Raw genomic sequence first — 24,255 nt, 5'->3', positions numbered from 1 at the left:
ACGGCAAAGTGCAGACCTCACCCTCCTCCAGGTGCGCTCACAACGTTGGACAAACGCTTGAGCGGAGGGAACGCTGGACTCGGCAAGCTGGGATGAGAACAGAGGAGGCTGGTAACCCAGACTACTCTGAAACGGAGATAACCCGGTAGCAGACGAAGGAAGCGAGTTGTGAGCGTATTCTGCCCAGGGGAGCTGTTCTGCCCAAGACGCAGGGTTTCTAAAAGAAAGGCTGCGTAGTATGCGACCAATCGTCTGATTGGCCCTTTCTGCTTGACCGTTAGACTGGGGATGAAACCCGGAAGAGAGACTGACGGACGCACCAATCAAACGACAGAACTCCCTCCAAAACTGTGACGTGAATTGCGGACCTCTGTCTGAAACGGCGTCTAACGGGAGGCCATGAATTCTGAACACATTCTCGATGATGATTTGTGCCGTCTCCTTAGCGGAAGGAAGCTTAGCGAGGGGAATGAAATGTGCCGCCTTAGAGAACCTATCGACAACCGTAAGAATCACAGTCTTCCCCGCAGACAAAGGCAGACCGGTAATGAAGTCTAAGGCGATGTGAGACCATGGTCGAGAAGGAATGGGAAGCGGTCTGAGACGACCGGCAGGAGGAGAGTTACCTGACTTAGTCTGCGCGCAGTCCGAACAAGCAGCCACGAAACGGCGCGTGTCACGCTCCTGAGTAGGCCACCAAAAGCGCTGGCGAATAGAAGCAAGAGTACCTCGAACGCCGGGATGACCAGCTAACTTGGCAGAGTGAGCCCACTGAAGAACAGCCAGACGAGTAGAAACAGGAACGAAAAGAAGGTTACTAGGACAAGCGCGCGGCGACGCAGTGTGCGTGAGTGCTTGCTTAACCTGTCTTTCAATTCCCAGACTGTCAACCCGACAACACGCCCATAAGGAAGAATCCCCTCGGGATCAGTAGAAGCCACAGAAGAACTAAAGAGACGGGATAAGGCATCAGGCTTGGTGTTCTTACTACCCGGACGGTAAGAAATCACAAACTCGAAACGAGCGAAAAACAACGCCCAATGAGCTTGACGGCATTAAGTCGTTTGGCAGAACGGATGTACTCAAGGTTCTTATGGTCTGTCCAAACGACAAAAGGAACGGTCGCCCCTCCAACCACTGTCGCCATTCGCCTAGGGCTAAGCGGATGGCGAGCAGTTCGCGGTTACCCACATCATAGTTGCGTTCCGATGGCGACAGGCGATGAGAAAAATAAGCGCAAGGATGAACCTTATTGTCAGACTGGAAGCGCTGGGATAGAATGGCTCCCACGCCTACCTCTGAAGCGTCAACCTCGACAATGAATTGTTTAGTGACGTCAGGAGTAACGAGGATAGGAGCGGACGTAAAACGTTCTTTGAGAAGATCAAAAGCTCCCTGGGCGGAACCGGACCACTTAAAACACGTCTTGACAGAAGTAAGAGCTGTGAGAGGGGCAGCAACTTGACCGAAATTACGAATGAAACGCCGATAGAAATTAGCGAAACCTAGAAAGCGCTGCAACTCGACACGTGACCTTGGAACGGGCCAATCACTGACAGCTTGGACCTTAGCGGGATCCATCTGAATGCCTTCAGCGGAAATAACAGAACCGAGAAAAGTGACAGAGGAGACATGAAAAGAGCACTTCTCAGCCTTCACGTAGAGACAATTCTCTAAAAGGCGCTGGAGTACACGTCGAACGTGCTGAACATGAATCTCGAGTGACGGTGAAAAAATCAGGATATCGTCAAGGTAGACAAAAACAAAGATGTTCAGCATGTCTCTCAGAACATCATTAACTAATGCCTGAAAAACAGCTGGCGCATTGGCGAGACCAAACGGCAGAACCCGGTACTCAAAATGCCCTAACGGAGTGTTAAACGCCGTTTTCCACTCGTCCCCCTCTCTGATGCGCACGAGATGGTAAGCGTTACGAAGGTCCAACTTAGTAAAGAACCTGGCTCCCTGCAGAATCTCGAAGGCTGATGACATAAGGGAAGCGGATAACGATTCTTAACCGTTATGTCATTCAGCCCTCGATAATCCACGCAGGGGCGCAGAGTACCGTCCTTCTTCTTAACAAAAAAAACCCCGCCCCGGCAGGGGAGGAAGAAGGCACTACGGTGCCGGCGTCAAGAGACACAGACAAATAATCCTCGAGAGCCTTACGTTCGGGAGCCGACAGAGAGTATAATCTACCCCGAGGAGGAGTGGTCCCCGGAAGGAGATCAATACTACAATCATACGACCGGTGAGGAGGAAGGGAGTTGGCTCTGGACCGACTGAAGACCGTGCGCAGATCATGATATTCCTCCGGCACTCCTGTCAAATCGCCAGGTTCCTCCTGAGAAGTGGGGACAGAAGAAACGGGAGGGATAGCAGACATTAAACACTTCACATGACAAGAAACGTTCCAGGATAGGATAGAATTACTAGACCAATTAATAGAAGGATTATGACATACTAGCCAGGGATGACCCAAAACAACAGGTGTAAAAGGTGAACGAAAAATCAAAAAGGAAATAGTCTCACTGTGGTTACCAGATACTGTGAGGGTTAAAGGTAGTGTCTCATATCTGATACTGGGGAGATGACTACCATCTAAGGTGAACATGGGCGTAGGCTTCCTAACTGTCTGAAAGGAATGTCATGTTTCCGAGCCCATGCTTCGTCCATAAAACAACCCTCAGCCCCAGAGTCTATCAAGGCACTGCATGTAGCACCCGAACCGGTCCAGCGTAGATGGACCGACATAGTAGTACAGGATCTTGATGGAGAGACCTGAGTAGTAGCGCTCACCAGTAGCCCTCCGCTTACTGATGAGCTCTGGCCTTTACTGGACATGAATTGACAAAATGTCCAGCAAGTCCGCAATAGAGGCACAGGCGGTTGGTGATCCTCCGTTCCCTCTCCTTAGTCGAGATGCGAATACCTCCCAGCTGCATGGGCTCAGTCTCTGAGCCAGAGGAGGGAGATGGTTGCGATGCGGAGCGGGGAAACACCGTTAACGCGAGCTCTCTTCCACGAGCTTGGTGACGAAGATCTACCCGTCGTTCTATGCGGATGGCGAGAGCAATCAGAGAGTCCACACTGGAAGGAACCTCCCGGGAGAGAATCTCATCTTTAACCTCTGCGTGGAGTCCCTCCAGAAAACGAGCGAGCAGCGCCGGCTCGTTCCAGTCACTAGAGGCAGCAAGAGTGCGAAACTCTATAGAGTAATCCGTTATGGATCGATCACCTTGACATAGGGAAGCCAGGGCCCTAGAAGCCTCCCTACCAAAAACTGAACGATCAAAAACCCGAATCATCTCCTCTTTAAAGTTCAGGTAATTGTTAGAACAATCAGCCCTTGCCTCCCAGATAGCTGTGCCCCACTCTCGAGCCCGGCCAGTAAGGAGTGATATGACGTAAGCAACCCGAGCTCTCTCTCTAGAGTATGTGTTGGGTTGTAGAGAGAACACAATATCACACTGGGTGAGAAAGGAGCGGCACTCCGTGGGCTGCCCGGAGTAACAAGGTGGGTTATTAACCCTAGGTTCCGGAGGCTCGGCAGACCAGGAAGTAACAGGTGGCACGAGACGAAGACTCTGGAACTGTCCAGAGAGGTCGGAAACCTGAGCGGCCAGGTTCTCCACGGCATGACGAGCAGCAGACAATTCCTGCTCGTGTCTGCCGAGCATGGCTCCTTGGATCTCGACGGCAGTGTTACGAGCATCTGTAGTCGCTGGGTCCATTCTTGGTCGGATCCTTCTGTTATGCAGGTGAATGAGGACCCAAAAGCGACTTGGCGAAAACAGAGTCTTTATTCCAGTAAAGGAAATAGGCAATACTCCTAGACAAATCAGAGCAGAAAACAAAACATAAAAAACTAATTCCACTCGTAGTGACGAGGACAGACTGGAGACTCGACCATAAACTGTAGGTTGCCTCGGGAAGGCACCGACCGTAGCAGACTCAGACACCTGCTCACACGCAGCATCTGAGGGAAACAAGACACGACAGGGCGAGACAAAGACACAGCACGGCGAACAATATACAAGGATCCGACAGGACAGAAACGGAAGACAAGGGGAGAAATAGGGACTCTAATCAGAGGGCAAGATACGGAACAGGTGTGAAAAGATTAGATGATTGAGTAGGGGAATAGGAACAGCTGGGAGCAGGGACGGAACGATAGAGAGAAGAGAGAGAGGGAGGGAGAGAGAAAAAAGGGAACGAACCTAATAAGACCAGCAGGGGGAAAACGAACAGAAGGGAAAGCAAAATGACAAGACAATATAAGACAAAACATGACAGATACAGGTGTCCTTCCTAACTCAGTTGCCGGAGAGGAAGGAAACCGCTCAGGGATTTCACCATGAGGAGATTGGCAACTTTAAAGCAGTTACAGAGTTTAATGGCTCTGATAGGAGAAAACTGAGGATGGATCAACCACATTGTAGTTGCTCCACAATAACAAATCTAAATGACAGAGTGAAAAGTATAGAATAACAATTTTACAAAACATGCATCCTGTTTGCAACAAGGCACTAAAGTAATACTGCAAGAAATGTGGCAAAATAATTAACTTTTTGTCCTGAATTCAACATTTTTAGTTCGATACAACACATTACTGAATCAGGTTATGGGTATGATTGTAATTTTGGGGAGTTTTCAAGGATAAAATAAAATATGGAGTGGATCTAAGCACAGGTAAAATCCTAGAGTAAAACCTGGTTCAGTCTGCTTTCTACCAGACACTGGGAGATGAACTCACCTTTCAGCAGGACAATAACCTGGTTCAGTCTGCTTTCTACCAGACACTGGGAGATGAACTCACCTTTCAGCAGGACAATAACCTGGTTCAGTCTGCTTTCTACCAGACACTGGGAGATGAACTCACCTTTCAGCAGGACAATAACATAAAACACAAGGCCAAATCTACACTAGAGTTGCTTACCAAGCGGTCAATGAATGTTCCTGAATGGTTGAGTTACAGTTTTGACTTAAATCTACTTGAAAATCTATGGCAAGACCTGAAAATAGTTGTCTAGCAATGATCAACAACAAATTTGACAGAGCTTGAAGAATTTTGAAAATAATAATGGGCAAATATTGTACAGTCCAGGTGTTGAAAGCTCTTAGAGACCCAGGTGTGGAAAGCTCTTAGAAACCCAGGTGTGGAAAGCTCTTAGAGACCCAGGTGTTGAAAGCTCTTAGAGACCCAGGTGTGGAAAGCTCTTAGAGACCCAGGTGTGGAAAGCTCTTAGAGACCCAGGTGTGGAAAGCTCTTAGAGACCCACCCAGACAGTCTCACCACTGTAATAGCTGCCAAAGGTGATTCTAACATGTATTGACTCATGGGTGTGAATACTTATGTAAATGAGACATTTCTGTATTTCATTTTCAATAAATTAGCAAAAATGTCTAAAAACATGTTTTCACTTCGTCACTATGGGGTACTGTGTGTAGATGAATTAGACACAAAGTATATTTAATCCATTTTAAATTCAGGCTGTAACACAACAAAATGTGGAACAAGTCAAAGGGTATGAATACTTTCTTACGGCTCTGTACATTATTTCTAATTTACATTAAAGGGGCAATCTAGGATTAAAAGAACAACAAAACACGTTTTTATGTACAGTATACAGGTGAAAGTTGGGGCTGGAGAAATGTAAGAGTTTTTTTAAAGGGGGCCGGGGGGGGCTACATTGAATGTAAAATAGTTTCAGACTAGTTTGTGGACTGCTGCAGTGCTCACCTTGTCTCTGATGGACTGTCGTACTACTTCTCTTTCTGCCTCCATTTTCCGGTGCTTATCCTTCCTCTCCTCTTCCTGTTGTCTCAGTGCCTCCTGTCTCTCCTCCTCTTCCTCCTTCTTCTTCTTCGCGACCTCTGGATCCTTCTCCTCCTCTCCTCCTAACATTTTCCCCATGTCTTTAGTGGCCCCTTGAGGAAACAGTCACACACACAGAGCCAGAAGTCATTCAAATAAAATACTGTAGACAGGTGTGTGTCCTTTCCAAATCATGTCCAATCAATTAAATTTACCACAGGTGGACTCCAATCAAGTTGTAGAAACATTTCAAAGGTTTTTTCAATAGAAACAGGATGCACCTGAGCTCAATTTCGAGTCTCATAGCAAAGGGTCTGAACACGTATGTAAAAAAAGGTATTTGTGTTTTTAATTTTTAAAACATTTGCAGAAATGTGTAAAAACTGTGTGTAGATCAACAAGGAAAAAAACAATTGAATACATTTTATAATACGGCTAGTGGTTAGAGTGTAGAGGCGGCAGGGTAGCCTAGTGGTTAGAGTGTAGAGGCGGCAGGGTAGCCTAGTGGTTAGAGTGTAGAGGCGGCAGGGTAGCCTAGTGGTTAGAGTGTAGAGGCGGCAGGGTAGCCTAGTGGTTAGAGTGTAGAGGCGGCAGGGTAGCCTAGTGGTTAGAGTGTAGAGGCGGCAGGGTAGCCTAGTGGTTAGAGTGTAGAGGCGGCAGGGTAGCCTAGTGGTTAGAGTGTAGAGGCGGCAGGGTAGCCTAGTGGTTAGAGTGTAGAGGCGGCAGGGTAGCCTAGTGGTTAGAGTGTAGAGGCGGCAGGGTAGCCTAGTGGTTAGAGTGTAGAGGCGGCAGGGTAGCCTAGTGGTTAGAGTGTGGAGGCGGCAGGGTAGCCTAGTGGTTAGAGTGTAGAGGCGGCAGGGTAGCCTAGTGGTTAGAGTGTAGAGGCGGCAGGGTAGCCTAGTGGTTGGAGCGTTGGACTAGTAACCGGAAGGTTGCAAGTTCAAACCCCCGAGCTGACAAGGTACAAATCTGTCGTTCTGCCCCTGAACAGGCAGTTAACCCACTGTTCCTAGGCCGTCATTGTAAATAAGAATTTGTTCTTAACTGACTTGCCTAGTTAAATAAAGGTTAAAAAAATAAGGCAAAGATCTTGATCCGTATTTAAAGAAGAGTGGTGAATTCCCTCCTTAGAACGCTAAAGGGTACTTTCAAGGTTCAAGAATTAGATATCAATCAATTAGGCCTAATGCTAATTCAGTTAAGGTCCATTTGAAGTAAAAAGAGAGGGTGGTCGTAGTGAGATTTCCATGAACTTGCTGGATCGAATCCCTGAGCTGACAAGGTAAAAAAAATCTGTCGTTCTGCCCCTGAACAAGGCAGTTTAACACACTGTTGTTATGCCCTGACCATAGAGAGCCCTCGGTTCTCTATGGTGTTTAGGTCAGAGCGTGACTAGGGGGGGGTTCTAGTCATTCTATTTCTATGTTGCTGGTTGGCATGGTTCCCAATTAGAGGCAGGTGGTAATCGTTGCCTCCAATTAAGGGATCATATGTAGGAAGCCCTTTCTCCCACCTCCATATTGTGTTTTGTGTATTTGTATGTAGCACCACTGATGTCCCAGTTCGTTGTTTGTTTATTGATTTGTTTGGAAATTCCGCTTTATTAAAAGATGTGAAACTTTAATCACGCTGCGCCTTGGTCTGTCTCTCCTACCGACTGTGACAACTGTTCCTAGGCCGTCATTGTAAATAAGAATTTGTTCTTAACTGACTTGCCTAGTTAAATAAAGGTTAATTAAATACATAAAAAAAACTGTGGCTATGAATGTGCAATGTACATTTTATATACAGTATGAACAAAGATGTTGTTCATCATTCTTAAAGGCCCAGTGCAGTCAAAAATGTGATTTTCCTATGTTATATATATTTCCACACTGTACAGTTGGAATAATACTGTGAAATTGTGAAAATTATGATAATACACTTTTAGTGTAAGAGCTGTGTAAAAACAAAACAAAAAAAAACACCTGAAATGTCAGCCTGTTTTGGCGGGATGGAGTTTTGGCCTGCCTGGTGACATCACCTGTCGGTAAATGAGTTAATAGACCAATAATAAAGAGTGCTCCAAACTTCGCAGAGTAAGGCAAACAACTTCTTCAAGGTCTCAGAGGGAGTGACGTCAACGATTGAAACGCTATTAGCGCACGCCGCTAATTAGCTAGCCATTTCACACCGGTTACAGAGACAGCCTCTCTCCATTGGATATCACTGTCATTGTCCTTTTGCACATGTCCTCCCCGTCCCTTGTTTCCAGCTTGCCCTACACCATACCGTTAGTAGTTGGGTCACCATTTGTCCTTCCACACAAAGAATGCAATTTGGAGCTAAGTTCTAAAGTGGTCTTTCGTCATACATTCTTTGACTTGATGGTAATTATTTTTTTAATACCTCAATTATATATTCTAACAAAGCTCTCGTTTGATATATTCAGAGGAATGGGAAGGACACAGACTGGGACAAATCATCCTTCAACAGTCTTATGAATCACCATAACTAACCCTTTGACTGCATGGCAAACAGCGTGTTTTGTATAGCCTAGCGTGAAAACAGATAGAGAGAGAGAGAGAGAGAGAGAGAGAGAGAGAACGGGGAGAGAGAGAGAGAGACAGAGAGAGAGAGAGAGAGAGAGAGTAGGGAAGGGAGAGAGAGAGAGAAAGAGAGAGAGAGAGTGGGAAATGGAGAGAGAGAGAGAGAGAGAGAGAGAGAGAGAGAGAGAGAGAGAGAGAGAGAGAGAGAGAGAGAGAGAGAGAGAGAGAGAGAGAAGGGGGAGAAATAAGGGAGAGAGAGAGAGAGACAGAGAGAGAGAGAGAGAAGGGAGAGGGAGAGACAGAGAGAGAGAAGGGAGAGAGAGAGGGAGAGACAGATAGAGAGAGAGGCAGATAGAAGGGAGAGGGAGAGGGAGAGGGAGAGGAGAGGAGAGAGAGAGAGAGAGAGAGAGAGAGAGAGAGAGAGAGAGAGAGAGAGAGAGAGAGAGAGGGGGAGAAATAAGGGAGAGAGAGAGAGAGAGACAGAGAGAGAGAGAGAGAAGGGAGAGGGAGAGACAGAGAGAGAGAAGGGAGAGAGAGAGGGAGAGACAGATAGAGAGAGAGGCAGATAGAAGGGAGAGGGAGAGGGAGAGGGAGAGGGAGAGGGAGAGGGAGAGGGAGAGGGAGAGGGAGAGGGAGAGGGAGAGAGAGAGAAGGGAGAGGGAGAGAGAGAGAGAGAGAGAGGGAGAGACACACACATAGAGAGAGAGAGAGAGAGAGAGAGAGAGAGAGAGAGAGAGAGAGAGACAGAGAGAGGGAGAGAGAAGAGTGAGAAGAGAGAGAAGAGAGAGAGAAGAGAAGAGAGAGAGAAGAGAGAGAGAGAGAAGAGAGAGAGAGAGAGAGAGAGAGAGAGAGAGAGAGAGAGAGAGAGAGAGAGAGAGAGAGAGAGAGAGAGAGAGAGAGAGAGAGAGAGAGAAACAGGGGACATGGCCCATTGGCTTCCACAGGCTGCTAGTCAAAAGGCTGTTGCTGCTGAAAAATGTGTTAGGGACAGGGGGAAGATTGGAGAATGGAACTCATTTGAATAATGGATGACCCTCATTGGTAAATCATGCCCTCGTATGTCAAAAGTAAACCTAAATGTTGGACACTTTGGGATTAACTTTTAAAATGATGACCAGCATCCAGAAGAGCTAATGAAGATGAACTGTAGCTGTATTCTATGATAGAGAACTGTATTCTATGATAGATATAATTGTATTCTATGATATATATAACTGTATTCTATGATAGAGAACTGTATTCTATGATAGATATAACTGTATTCTATGATAGATATAACTGTATTCTATGATAGATATAACTGTATTCTATGATATATATAACTGTATTCTATGATAGAGAATTGTATTCTATGATAGATATAACTGTATTCTATGATAGAGAACTGTATTCTATGATAGATATAACTGTATTCTATGATAGATATAACTGTATTCTATGATAGAGAACTGTATTCTATGATAGATATAACTGTATTCTATGATATATATAACTGTATTCTATGATAGAGAACTGTATTATATGTATTCTATGATATATATAACTGTATTCTATGAACTGTATTCTATGATAGATATAACTGTATTCTATATATATATATATATATATAAAACTGTATTCTATGATAGAGAACTGTATTCTATGATATATATAACTGTATTCTATGATAGAATACATATAATACAGTTCTCTATGATATATATAACTGTATTCTATGAACTGTATTCTATGATAGATATAACTGTATTCTATGATAGATATAACTGTATTCTATGATATATATATATATATATTTATATAACTGTATTCTATGATAGATATAACTGTATTCTATGATAGAGAACTGTATTCTATGATAGATATCACTGTATTCTATGATAGAGAACTGTATTCTATGATAGATATAACTGTATTCTATGATATATATATATAACTGTATTCTATGATAGAGAACTGTATTATATGATAGATATAACTGTATTCTATGATATATATAACTGTATTCTATGATATATATATATATGTAACTGTATTCTATGATAGAGAACTGTATTCTATGATAGAGAACTGTATTCTATGATAGATATAAGTGTATTCTATGATATATATATTAATATATATCTATAACTGTATTCTATGATAGATTTAACTGTATTCTATGATAGATATAAGTGTATTCTATGATATATATATTAATATATATCTATAACTGTATTCTATGATAGATTTAACTGTATTCTATGATAGAGAACTGTATTCTATGATAGATTTAACTGTATTCTATGATAGATATAACCGTATTCTATGGTAGATATAACTGTATTCTATGGTAGATATAACTGTATTCTATGATTTAACTGTATTCTATGATAGATTTAACTGTATTCTATGGTTAGATATAACTGATTGATATATATCTATATATATATATATCTATATATATATATATATATATATATCCTATATATCTCATCATATATATATATATATATATATATATATATATATATATTTGTCTACCCCCAGCCCCCCAGAGCCCCATCCTAACTCAGCCCTCCATCTCACAGCCTCAGCCCCCCAGCTTTCCCCAGCTCCAGTCCCCCCCAGCCTCCCAGTGTCATGTTTGTCATTTAGCCCCCAGAGCCCCATCCTAACTCAGCCCTCCATCTCACAGCCTCCTTTGTGATCCGTTCCCCCCGGTTCCTTGTAGCTTTCCCCCAGCTCCAGTCTCAGGCCCCCATCAATCCCCTATCCCCAGCCTCCCAGGCCAATGACATTACAATCTGCACCAAGGCCAGACCAACCACATGAAAGGTCATCCCACGGCCACAGCCCCTTTCCAGGAAGGCAATTACCTATAGTTATTCAACTGGTTGACCCAAATCAGGAAGTTGATTTAAGAATGCATTGACCTCTAGACAGAGTTCACCCGCAGTGACAAGTAAATATACACAGCTTATACACAGCAGGTAGCCTAATGTTTAGAGCGTTGGACTAGTAAGCTGAAGTTTGCTGGATCGAATCCCCGAGCTGACAAAGTAAAAATCTGTCGTTCTGCCACTGAACAGGCAGTTAACCCACTGTTCCCCACTAGGCTGTCATTGTAAGTAATAATTTGTTCAGAACTGACTTGCCTAGTTAAATAAAGGTTAAATAAAAAAGTAATAGATATAAATGATGGAACTGTATCTGTGTCATGCAGGTGATAGAGGACCCAAAAGCGACTTAACAGAAACAGAGTTTATTCAAATCCAAACAGGGAGTAACAGAAATCCTCTAGTCTGTAGAGGGGAATAACAAGAGAAGCGGCCACAGACTGCAGGTCGCCAGGTGCTTTACTAAGGGTAGGCGAGGCCGTAGTAGACAGAGACACCTGCTCACACGCAGCATCTGATGAAGGCAAAAAGCGCCTTTTAGACGACAGGACAGGGCATTCAGATGAAACACAATCACAGCATGGTGAATACAAAACAAGGAACCGACGGGACAGGAACGGAACACAAAGGAATAAATAGGGACTCTAATCAGGGGAAAGGATCGGGAACAGGTGTGGGAAGACTAAATGATGATTAGGGGAATAGGAACAGCTGGGAGCAGGAATTTCGGAACGATAGAGAGAGGAGAGAGAGGGAGGGGGAGAGAGAGGGATAGAAAAAGGGAACGAACCTAATAAGACCAGCAGGGGGAAACGAACAGAAGGAAAAGCAAAATGACAAGATGATATAAGACAAAACATGACAGTACCCCCACTCACCGAGCGCCTCCTGGCGCTCTCGAGGAGGAACACTGGCGGCAACGGAGGAAATCATAGATCAAACGGTCCAGCACGTCCCACTCGAGAAAGAACCCAACTCCTTTCCTCAGGACCGTAACGAAAAACGATAAAAAGGAAACTAGGGTACTACTCTAAAAAAAAAAATGAGAACTAGGGACAGACTGAGACACAGCAAGACCAGGAGCAGAAGCAGAAAAAAATTACCAGACTTCTTCTGCGCGCAGTCTGAACACGCAGCCACGAAACGGCGCGTGTCACGCTCCTGAGTCGGCCACCAAAAGCGCTGGCGAATAGACGCAAGAGTGCCTCGAACACCGGGATGACCAGCTAACTTGGCAGAGTGAGCCCACTGAAGAACAGCCAGACGAGTGGAAACAGGAACGAAAAGGAGGTTACTAGGACAAGCACTGCGCGGGTTTCCCCTCTAGTCTAGAATTTCTGTTATTCGACGCAGTGTGCGTGAGTGCTTGCTTAACCTGTCTTTCAATTCCCCAGACTGTCAACCCGACAACACGCCCATAAGGAAGAATCCCCTCGAGATCAGTAGAAGCCACAGAAGAACTAAACAGACGGGATAAGGCATCAGGCTTGGTGTTCTTGCTACCCGGACGGTAAGAAATCACAAACTCGAAACGAGCGAAAAACAACGCCCAACGAGCTTGACGGGCATTAAGTCGTTTGGCAGAACGGATGTACTCAAGGTTCTTATGGTCTGTCCAAACGACAAAAGGAACGGTCGCCCCCTCCAACCACTGTCGCCATTCGCCTAGGGCTAAGCGGATGGCGAGCAGTTCACGGTTACCCACATCATAGTTGCGCTCAGATGGCGACAGGCGATGAGAAAAATAAGCGCAAGGATGAACCTTATCGTCAGACTGGAAGCGCTGGGATAGAATGGCTCCCACGCCTACCTCTGAAGCGTCAACCTCGACAATGAATTGTCTAGTGACGTCAGGAGTAACGAGGATAGGAGCGGACGTAAAACGTTCTTTTAGAAGATCAAAAGCTCCCTGGGCGGAACCGGACCACTTAAAACACGTCTTGACAGAAGTAAGAGCTGTGAGAGGGGCAGCAACTTGACCGAACTTACGAATGAAACGCCGATAGAAATTAGCGAAACCTAAAAAGCGCTGCAACTCGACACGTGACCTTGGAACGGGCCAATCACTGACAGCTTGGACCTTAGCGGAATCCATCTGAATGCCTTCAGCGGAAATAACGGAACCGAGAAAAGTAACGGAGGAGACATGAAAAGAGCACTTCTCAGCCTTTACGTAGAGACAATTCTCTAAAAGGCGCTGTAGAACACGTCGAACGTGCTGAACATGAATCTCGAGTGACGGAGAAAAAATCAGGATATCGTCAAGATAGACAAAAACAAAAATGTTCAGCATGTCTCTCAGAACATCATTAACTAATGCCTGAAAAACAGCTGGCGCATTGGCGAGACCGAACGGCAGAACCCGGTACTCAAAATGCCCTAACGGAGTGTTAAACGCCGTTTTCCACTCGTCCCCCTCTCTGATGCGCACGAGATGGTAAGCGTTACGAAGGTCCAACTTAGTAAAGCACCTGGCTCCCTGCAGAATCTCGAAGGCTGATGACATAAGGGGAAGCGGATAACGATTCTTAACCGTTATGTCATTCAGCCCTCGATAATCCACGCAGGGGCGCAGAGTACCGTCCTTCTTCTTAACAAAAAAGAACCCCGCCCCGGCCGGAGAAGAAGAAGGCACTATGGTACCGGTGTCAAGAGACACAGACAAATAATCCTCGAGAGCCTTACGTTCGGGAGCCGACAGAGAGTATAGTCTACCTCGAGGAGGAGTGGTCCCCGGAAGGAGATCAATACTACAATCATACGACCGGTGAGGAGGAAGGGAGTTGGCTCGGGACCGACTGAAGACCGTGCGCAGATCATGATATTCCTCCGGCACTCCTGTCAAATCGCCAGGTTCCTCCTGGGAAGTAGGGACAGAAGAAACGGGAGGGATGGCAGACATTAAACACTTCACATGACAAGAAACGTTCCAGGATAGGATAGAATTACTAGACCAATTAATAGAAGGATTATGACATACTAGCCAGGGATGACCCAAAACAACAGGTGTAAACGGTGAACGGAAAATCAAAAAAGAAATAGTCTCACTGTGGTTACCAGATACTGTGAGGGTTAAAGGTAGTGTCTCAAATCTGATACTGGGAAGATGACTACCATCTAAGGCAAACATGGGCGTAGGCTTGTCTAACGGTCTGAAAGGAATGTTATGTTTCCGAACCCATGCTTCGTCCATGAAACAACCCTCAGCCCCAGAGTCAATCAAGGCACTGCATGTAGCACCCGAACCGGTCCAGCGTAGATGGACCGACATAGTAGTACAAGATCTAGATGAAGAGACCAGAGTAGTAGCGCTCACCAGTAGCCCTCCGCTTACTGATGGGCTCTGGCCTCTTACTGGACATGAATTAACAAAATGTCCAGCAACTCCGCAATAGAGGCACAGGCGGTTGGTGATCCTCCGTTCCCTCTCCTTAGTCGAGATGCGAATCCCTCCCAGCTGCATGGGCTCAGTCTCAAAGCCAGAGGAGGGAGATGGTTGCGATGCGGAGCAGGGAAACACCGTTGATGCGAGCTCTCTTCCACGAGCCCGGTGACGAAGATCTACCCGTCGTTCTATGCGGATGGCGAGAGCAATCAAAGAGTCCACATCTGAAGGAACCTCCCGGGAGAGAATCTCATCCTTAACCACTGCGTGGAGTCCCTCCAGAAAACGAGCGAGCAGCGCCGGCTCGTTCCACTCACTAGAGGCAGCAAGAGTGCGAAACTCAATAGAATAATCCGTTATGGACCGTTCACCTTGGCATAAGGAAGCCAGGGCCCTAGAAGCCTCCCTACCAAAAACTGAACGGTCAAAAACCCGAATCATCTCCTCTTTAAAGTTCTGGAACTTGTTAGAGCAATCAGCCCTTGCCTCCCAGATAGCTGTGCCCCATTCTCGAGCCCGGCCAGTAAGGAGTGAAATGACGTAAGCAACCCGAGCTCTCTCTCTAGAGTATGTGTTGGGTTGGAGAGAGAACACAATCTCACACTGCGTGAGAAAGGAGCGGCACTCAGTGGGCTGCCCGGAGTAGCAAGGTGGGTTATTAACCCTAGGTTCTGGAGGCTCGGCAGGCCAGGAAGTAACAGGTGGCACGAGACGTAGACTCTGGAACTGTCCAGAGAGGTCGGAAACCTGAGCGGCCAGGTTCTCCACGGCATGGCGAGCAGCAGACAATTCCTGCTCGTGTCTGCCGAGCATGGCTCCTTGGATCTCGACGGCAGTGTAACGAGCGTCTGAAGTCGCTGGGTCCATTACTTGGTCGGTTCCTTCTGTCATGCAGGTGATAGAGGACCCAAAAGCGACTTAACAGAAACAGAGTTTATTCAAATCCAAACAGGGAGTAACAGAAATCCTCTAGTCTGTAGAGGGGAATAACAAGAGAAGCGGCCACAGACTGCAGGTCGCTTCGGGTAGGCGCAGGCCGTAGTAGACAGAGACACCTGCTCACACGCAGCATCTGATGAAGGCAAAAAACACGACAGGACAGGGCGAAACACAATCACAGCATGGTGAATACAAAACAAGGAACCGACGGGACAGGAACGGAACACAAAGGAATAAATAGGGACTCTAATCAGGGGAAAGGATCGGGAACAGGTGTGGGAAGACTAAATGATGATTAGGGGAATAGGAACAGCTGGGAGCAGGAACGGAACGATAGAGAGAGGAGAGAGAGGGAGGGGGAGAGAGAGGGATAGAAAAAGGGAACGAACCTAATAAGACCAGCAGGGGGAAACGAACAGAAGGAAAAGCAAAATGACAAGATGATATAAGACAAAACATGACAATCTGAGGTTGAGTTGACTATAGATATAAATGATGGAGCTCTATCTGAGTCTATAGGTCGAGTTGACTATAGATATAAATGATGGAGCTGTATCTGAGTCTATAGGTCGAGTTGACTATAGATATAAATGATGGAGCTCTATCTGAGTCTATAGGTCGAGTTGACTATAGATATAAATGATGGAGCTGTATCTGAGTCTATAGGTCGAGTTGACTATAGATATAAATGATGGAGCTCTATCTGAGTCTATAGGTTGAGTTGACTATAGATATAAATGATGGAGCTGTATCTGAGTCTATAGGTTGAGTTGACTATAGATATAAATGATGGAGCTCTATCTGAGTCTATAGGTTGAGTTGACTATAGATATAAATGATGGAGCTGTATCTGAGTCTATAGGTTGAGTTGACTATAGATATAAATGATGGAGCTCTATCTGAGTCTATAGGTTGAGTTGACTATAGATATAAATGATGGAGCTCTATCTGAGTCTATAGGTTGAGTTGACTATAGATATAAATGATGGAGCTCTATCTGAGTCTATAGGTTGAGTTGACTATAGATATAAATGATGGAGCTCTATCTGAGTCTATAGGTTGAGTTGACTATAGATATAAATGATGGAGCTCTATCTGAGTCTATAGGTTGAGTTGACTATAGATATAAATGATGGAGCTGTATCTGAGTCTATAGGTTGAGTTGACTATAGATATAAATGATGGAGCTCTATCTGAGTCTATAGGTTGAGTTGACTATATATATAAATGATGGAGCTCTATCTGAGTCTATAGGTCGAGTTGACTATAGATATAAATGATGGAGCTCTATCTGAGTCTATAGGTTGAGTTGACTAACGATATAAATGATGGAGCTCTATCTGAGTCTATAGGTTGAGTTGACTAACGATATAAATGATGGAGCTGTATCTGAGTCTATAGGTCGAGTTGACTATAGATATAAATGATGGAGCTCTATCTGAGTCTATAGGTTGAGTTGACTATAGATATAAATGATGGAGCTCTATCTGAGTCTATAGGTTGAGTTGACTATAGATATAAATGATGGAGCTGTATCTGAGTCTATAGGTTGAGTTGACTATAGATATAAATGATGGAGCTGTATCTGAGTCTATAGGTTGAGTTGACTATAGATATAAATGATGGAGCTGTATCTGAGTCTATAGGTTGAGTTGACTATAGATATAAATGATGGAGCTGTATCTGAGTCTATAGGTTGAGTTGACTATAGATATAAATGATGGAGCTGTATCTGAGTCTATAGGTCGAGTTGACTATAGATATAAATGATGGAGCTGTATCTGAGTCTATAGGTTGAGTTGACTATAGATATAAATGATGGAGCTGTATCTGAGTCTATAGGTCGAGTTGACTATAGATATAAATGATGGAGCTGTATCTGAGTCTATAGGTCGAGTTGACTATAGATATAAATGATGGAGCTGTATCTGAGTCTATAGGTCGAGTTGACTATAGATATAAATGATGGAGCTGTATCTGAGTCTATAGGTCGAGTTGACTATAGATATAAATGATGGAGCTGTATCTGAGTCTATAGGTTGAGTTGACTATAGATATAAATGATGGAGCTGTATCTGAGTCTATAGGTTGAGTTGACTATAGATATAAATGATGGAGCTGTATTTGAGTCTATAGGTTGAGTTGACTAACGATATAAATGATGGAGCTCTATCTGAGTCTATAGGTTGAGCTGAATATTGCTTCTCTCTGAGACCTAGAACCAGAAACTGGTCATAAATTGTGATCATTTAATTCCTAAATACTGATCATAGCTTTACATTACAGTATGTTGTCTACAATAAGTTTACCAGGCAACTTGTTTGACTTGTTTATAGTTGAGCAGTTCTTCCAAATTCAGTTTGTATTTTCAAGATGTCAAGAGGTACGTGCTCCACTGAGGACAAACATCAGATCCCACGCATGGTGAACAGATGTCCATAATATTGACACGTTCATATAGCAGTGTATACAGTACTTACCACCTAAAGCTTGCTTCATCACAAAATTCATGGTTCCTTCTGATACTCTGGTCTTCTACCGACAAACACAACTGTGCATGTAGTCACCCCTTCTTTACCAGGTCTCTGTTGCCTTCCTCAGTCTGTGTTTACCTCTTGATCCAACCTGTGGAGACAAAGGAGAGAGAAAGACAAAACAGTTTACCGGAAGATGTTAGCAAAGGATATGGACAGTGGCTATGGTTGAGGCGGTAGGGCTTGTGTGTGTGTGGTGTAGATGGTTGTCCAGGTGTAGATGGTTGTTGTTATAGAGTAGAACTCTATGCGGGTGTAGATGGTTGTTGTTATAGAGTAGAACTCTGTCCAGGTGTAGATGGTTGTTGTTATAGAGTAGAACTCTATGCAGGTGTAGATGGTTGTCCAGGTGTAGATGGTTGTTGTTATAGAGTAGAACTCTATGCAGGTGTAGATGGTTGTCCAGGTGTAGATGGTTGTTGTTATAGAGTAGAACTCTATGCAGGTGTAGATGGTTGTCCAGGTGTAGATGGTTGTTGTTATAGAGTAGATCTCTATGCAGGTGTAGATGGTTGTCCAGGTGTAGATGGTTGTTGTTATAGAGTAGAACTCTGTCCAGGTGTAGATGGTTGTTGTTATAGAGTAGAACACTATGCGGGTGTAGATGGTTGTTGTCATAGAGTAGAACTCTATGCGGATGTAGATGGTTGTCGACTCTACAACCCCAAGAAGTCAGTCCAGACCCAGTTTTTTTTAATCAACGGCAAACTTGATGACCCTAAAAAGCTTAAAGTTGATAGGCCATTGTGAAATGGATTTACAAAAGATTTAAATGGACACGTAAAATCTGATTTCCTGATTTATCAATAACTCAGTCATCTCTTAACCAATCCCTTGTCACACCCTGACCATAGTTTGCTTTGTATGTTTTGGTTGGTCAGGGTGTGAGCTGAGTGGGCATTCTATGTTACATGTCTAGTTCTATGTTTGGCCTGATATGGTTCTCAATCAGAGGCAGGTGTTCGTCATTGTCTCTGAGTGGGAACCATATTTAGGTAGCCTGTTTGGTGTTGGGTTTTGTGGGTGATTGTCCTTGTTACTGTCTCTGTGTTACTTTGCACCAGTATTAGGCTGTTTCGGTTTTCGTGTTACGTTTATTGTTTTTGATTCGTGTTTACTTTGTTTCATTAAACATGGATCGCAATATCCACGCCACATTTTGGTCCACTTCTCCTTCACCACAGGAAAACCCTTACATCCCTTAGCTTTGTTGTTATTTGTACTCGTTGTACTTGTTCTGTCAGGATAGGAGGTGAAACAGCAGCAGCTGCAGGACCAGACCAGGTCAGAGAGAAGGAGGACCAGGTCAGAGAGGAGGAGGAGGAGGAGAAGGAGGAGGAGGAGGACCAGGTCAGAAGAGGAGGAGGACCAGGTCAGAAGAGGAGGAGGACCAGGTCAGAAGAGGAGGAGGACCAGATCAGAGAGGAGGAGGAGGAGGAGGAGGACCAGATCAGAGGAGGAGGAGGACCAGGTCAGAGAGGAGGAGGACCAGGTCAGAGAGGAGGAGGACAAGGTCAGAGAGGAGGACCAGGTCAGAGAGGAGGAGGAGGAGTACCAGGTCAGAGAGGAGGAGGAGGAGGACCAGGTCAGAGAGGAGGAGGACCAGGTCAGAGAGGAGGAGGAGGAGGAGGAGGAGGAGGAGGAGGAGGAGGAGGAGGACCAGGAGGAGGACCAGGTCAGAGAGAAGGAGGAGGAGGACCAGGTCAGAGAGGAGGAGGAGGAGGAGGACCAGGTCAGAAGAGGAGGAGGACCAGGTCAGAGAGGAGGAGGAGGAGGAGGACCAGGTCAGAGGAGGAGGAGGACCAGGTCAGAGAGGAGGAGGACCAGGTCAGAGAGGAGGAGGAGGGGGAGGAGGAGGACCAGGTCAGAGAGGAGGAGGACCAGGTCAGAGAGGAGGACCAGGTCAGAGAGGAGGAGGAGGAGTACCAGGTCAGAGAGGAGGAGGAGGAGGAGGACCAGGTCAGAGAGGAGGAGGACCAGGTCAGAGAGGAGGACCAGGTCAGAGAGGAGGAGGAGGAGTACCAGGTCAGAGAGGAGGAGGAGGAGGAGTACCAGGTCAGAGAGGAGGAGGAGGAGGAGGACCAGGTCAGAGAGGAGGAGGAGGAGGACCAGGTCAGAGAGGAGGAGGAGGAGGACCAGGTCAGAGAGGAGGAGGAGGAGGACCAGGAAGAGGACCAGGAAGAGGAGGACCAGGTCAGAGAGGAGGAGGAGGAGGACCAGGTCAGAGAGGAGGAGGAGGACCAGGTCAGAGAGGAGGAGGAGGAGGAGGAGGACCAGGTCAGACAGGAGGAGGACCAGGTCAGACAGGAGGAGGACGAGGAGAGAAGGAGGAGGAGGACCAGGTCAGACAGGAGGAGGAGGAGGACCAGGTCAGACAGGAGGAGGACCAGGTCAGACAGGAGGAGGACGAGGAGAGAAGGAGGAGAAGGACCAGGTCAGACAGGAGGAGGAGGAGGACCAGGTCAGAGAGGAGGAGGAGGCATGAGATGCTTACTAAGCGAGGCCCATCATAGCGAGGCCCATGGTAGCGAGGCCCATCCTAGTGAGGCTCATGGTAGTGAGACCTATCATAGCGAGGCCCATGGTAGTGAGACCCAGAGTAGTGAGACCTATCAAAGCGAGGCCCATGGTAGTGAGGCCTATCATAGCGAGGCCCATCCTAGTGAGGCTCATGGTAGTGAGACCTATCATAGCGACTCCCATGGTAGTGAGGCCCATAGTAGTGAGACCTATCAAAGCGAGGCCCATCATAGCGTGGCCCATGGTAGTGAGACCCATCATAGCGAGGCCCATGGTAGTGAGACCCATCATAGCGAGGCCCATGGTAGTGAGGCCTATCATAGCGAGGCCCATGGTAGTGAGACCCATCATAGCGAGGTCCATGGTAGTGAGTCCCATCATAGCGAGGCCCATGGTAGTGAGGCCCATGGTAGTGAGGCCTATCATAGCGATGCCCATGGTAGTGAGACCCTATCATAGCGAGGCCCATCGTAGTGAGGCCCATGATAGTGAGGCCTATCATAGCAACGCCCATGGTAGTGAGGCCCATAGTAGTGAGACCTATCAAAGCAAGGCCCATCATAGCGAGGCCCATGGTAGCGAGGCCCATGGTAGTGAGGCCTATCATAGCGAGACCATGGTAGTGAGTCCTATCATAGCGACGCCCGTGGTAGTGAGGCCCATCATAGCGACTCCCATGGTAGTGAGGCCCATAGTAGTGAGACCTATCAAAGCGAGGCCCATCGTAGCGAGGCCCATGGTAGTGAGACCCATCATAGCGAGGCCCATGGTAGTGAGGCCTATCATAGCGAGGCCCATGGTAGTGAGACCTATCATAGTGAGTCCCATAGTAGTGAGGCCCATGGTAGTGAGGCCTATCATAGGGATGCCCATGGTAGTGAGAGCCTATCACAGCGAGACCCATGGTAGTGAGACCCATCATAGTGAGGTCCATGGTAGTGAGAGCTATCATAGCGAGACCTATCAGTGCTTCTACAATGATTGTGGACCAGAGCAGAGCATTACTCTGCATAAGAGCAGAAACTATTTTTAGATAGGTCTCAACAACATCTCTCAGTCATCTGTCTGGTATTGTACTGTACCAGTCTCAACAACATCTCTCAGTCATCTGTCTGGTATTGTACTGTACCAGTCTCAACAACATCTCTCAGTCATCTGTCTGGTATTGTACTGTCCCAGTCTCAACAACATCTCTCAGTCATCTGCATGGTATTGTACTGTGGCGCTAATTTGTTTGTCTGGAGTGGTTCAATGAGCCCACAATGGGTTTTCTCCTCCTAGTGAAATAAAAGAGAGAAAGCCAAGTGCTGCTGGCCGGTAAGTGGCCTATCGGCGACCTCAGAACCAGGTTCCTGGGGTCTGTTAGTGGCCTATCGGCGACCTCAGAACCAGGTTCCTGGGGTCTGTTAGTGGCCTATCGGTGACCTCAGAACCAGGTTCCTGGGGTCTGTTAGTGGCCTATCGGCGACCTCAGAACCAGGTTCCTGGGGTCTGTTAGTGGCCTACCGGCGACCTCAGAACCAGGTTCCTGGGGTCTGTTATTGGCCTATCGGTGACCTCAGAACCAGGTTCCTGGGGTCTGTTAGTGGCCTATCGGTGACCTCAGAACCAGGTTCCTGGGGTCTGTTAGTGGCCTATCGGTGACCTCAGAACCAGGTTCCTGGGGTCTGTTAGTGGCCTATCAGCGACCTCAGAACCAGGTTCCTGGGGTCTGTTAGTGGCCTATCGGTGACCTCAGAACCAGTTTCCTGGGGTCTGTTAGTGGCCTATCGGTGACCTCAGAACCAGGTTCCTGGGGTCTGTTAGTAGCCTATCGGCGACCTCAGAACCAGGTTCCTGGGGTCTGTTAGTGGCCTATCGGTGACCTCAGAACCAGGTTCCTGGGGTCTGTTAGTGGCCTATCGGTGACCTCAGAACCAGGTTCCTGGGGTCTGTTAGTGGCCTATCGGTGACCTCAGAACCAGGTTCCTGGGGTCTGTTAGTGGCCTATCGGTGACCTCAGAACCAGGTTCCTGGGGTCTGTTATTGGCCTATTGGTGACCTCAGAACCAGGTTCCTGGGGTCTGTTAGTGGCCTATCGGCGACCTCAGAACCAGGTTCCTGGGGTCTGTTAGTGGCTTATCGGTGACCTCAGAACCAGGTTCCTGGGGTCTGTTAGTGGCCTATCGGTGACCTCAGAACCAGGTTCCTGGGGTCTGTTAGTGGCCTATCGGTGACCTCAGAACCAGGTTCCTGGGGTCTATTATTGGCCTATCGGTGACCTCAGAACCAGGATGCATACAAAGCTCTCCTCCGCCATCCCTTCGGCAAATTCGTCCACGACGCCATCTTGTTCCTATCGTCTTTTTGGCAGAAACTCAAACAGGATGTAACAGAGACTAGACCCATTCAACGCTGGTCTGACCAATCGGAATCCACGCTTCAAGATTGTTTTGATCACGCGGACTGGAATATGTTTGGGTCAGCCTCAGAGAACAACATCGACTTGTACTCTGACTCTGAGTTTATAAAGAAGTGCATTGGAGATGTTGTTCCCACGGTGACAATTAAAACCTACCCAAAACAGAAACCGTGGATGGATGGAAGCATTCGCGCAAAACTAAAAGCGCTAACCACCGGTTTTAACCATGGAAAGAGGTCTGGGAATATGGTTGAATATAAACAGTGTAGTTATTCCCTCCGCAAGGCAATCAAACAAGCAAAATGCCGATACAGGGACAAAGTGGAGTCGCAATTCAACAGCTCAGACATGAGACGTATGTGGCAGGGTCTACAGGAAATAATGGACTACAAAAAGAAAACCAGCCACGTCACGGACACTGACGTCACACTTCCAGACAAACTAAACACCTTCTTTGCTCGGTTTGAAGATAATACAGTGCCACCGTTGCGGCCCGCAAACAAGGACTGTGCCCTCCTCTCTCCCTCTCCAAAACATTTAAACGTGTTAACCCTCGCAAGGCTGCTGGCCCAGACAGCATCTCTAGTCGCGCCCTCAAACTTTTACAGATGCACAATCGGAGAGCATCCTGTTGGGCTGGATAACAGCCTGGTACGGCAACTGCACCGCCCTGAACCGCAAGGCTCTCCAGAGGGTGGTGCGGTCTGCACAATGCATCACCGGGGGCAAACTACCTGCCCTCCCAGACCTCAACCACCTGAGCCACAGCCTGTTCACCCTGCTATCATCCGGAAGGCTAGGTCAGTACAAGTGCATCAAAGCTGGGGCCGAGAGACTAAAAAACAGCTTCTATCTCAAGGCCATCAAATCAAATCAAATTTATTTATATAGCCCTTCGTACATCAGCTGATATCTCAAAGTGCTGTACAGAAACCCAGCCTAAAACCCCAAACAGCAAACAATGCAGGTGTAAAAGCACGGTGGCTAGGAAAAACTCCCTAGAAAGGCCAAAACCTAGGAAGAAACCTAGAGAGGAACCGGGCTATGTGGGGTGGCCAGTCCTCTTCTGGCTGTGCCGGGTAGAGATTATAACAGAAAATGACCAAGATGTTCAAATGTTCATAAATGACCAGCATGGTCAAATAATAATAAGGCAGAACAGTTGAAACTGGAGCAGCAGCACAGTCAGGTGGACTGGGGACAGCAAGGAGCCATCATGTCAGGTAGTCCTGGGGCACGGTCCTAGGGCTCAGG

At 46.5% G+C, this 24,255-nt stretch overlaps 1 protein-coding gene across 1 annotated transcript in view; it reads right to left on the bottom strand.

The window, feature by feature from the left end:
- The window catches only part of LOC123992429 (complexin-2-like), a 38,083-nt gene that overhangs the window by 5,559 nt on the left and 8,269 nt on the right, over positions 1–24,255 (bottom strand). Inside the window, exons 2-3 of the mRNA XM_046293566.1 lie at positions 18,027–18,171; positions 5,744–5,931 (exon numbers count right to left, since the gene is read on the bottom strand). Of these exons, the coding sequence (XP_046149522.1) occupies positions 5,744–5,931; positions 18,027–18,057 (219 nt within the window). The 5' untranslated portion in view covers positions 18,058–18,171. The remainder of the gene's footprint in view (positions 1–5,743; positions 5,932–18,026; positions 18,172–24,255) is intronic.

This window comes from Oncorhynchus gorbuscha, linkage group LG13, assembly GCF_021184085.1.
Source record: "Oncorhynchus gorbuscha isolate QuinsamMale2020 ecotype Even-year linkage group LG13, OgorEven_v1.0, whole genome shotgun sequence".
In the NCBI taxonomy this organism is placed as follows: Eukaryota; Metazoa; Chordata; class Actinopteri; order Salmoniformes; family Salmonidae; genus Oncorhynchus; species Oncorhynchus gorbuscha.
Note: the sequence above shows the minus strand (reverse complement) of the source record. Positions and strands in the feature narration are given on the sequence as shown.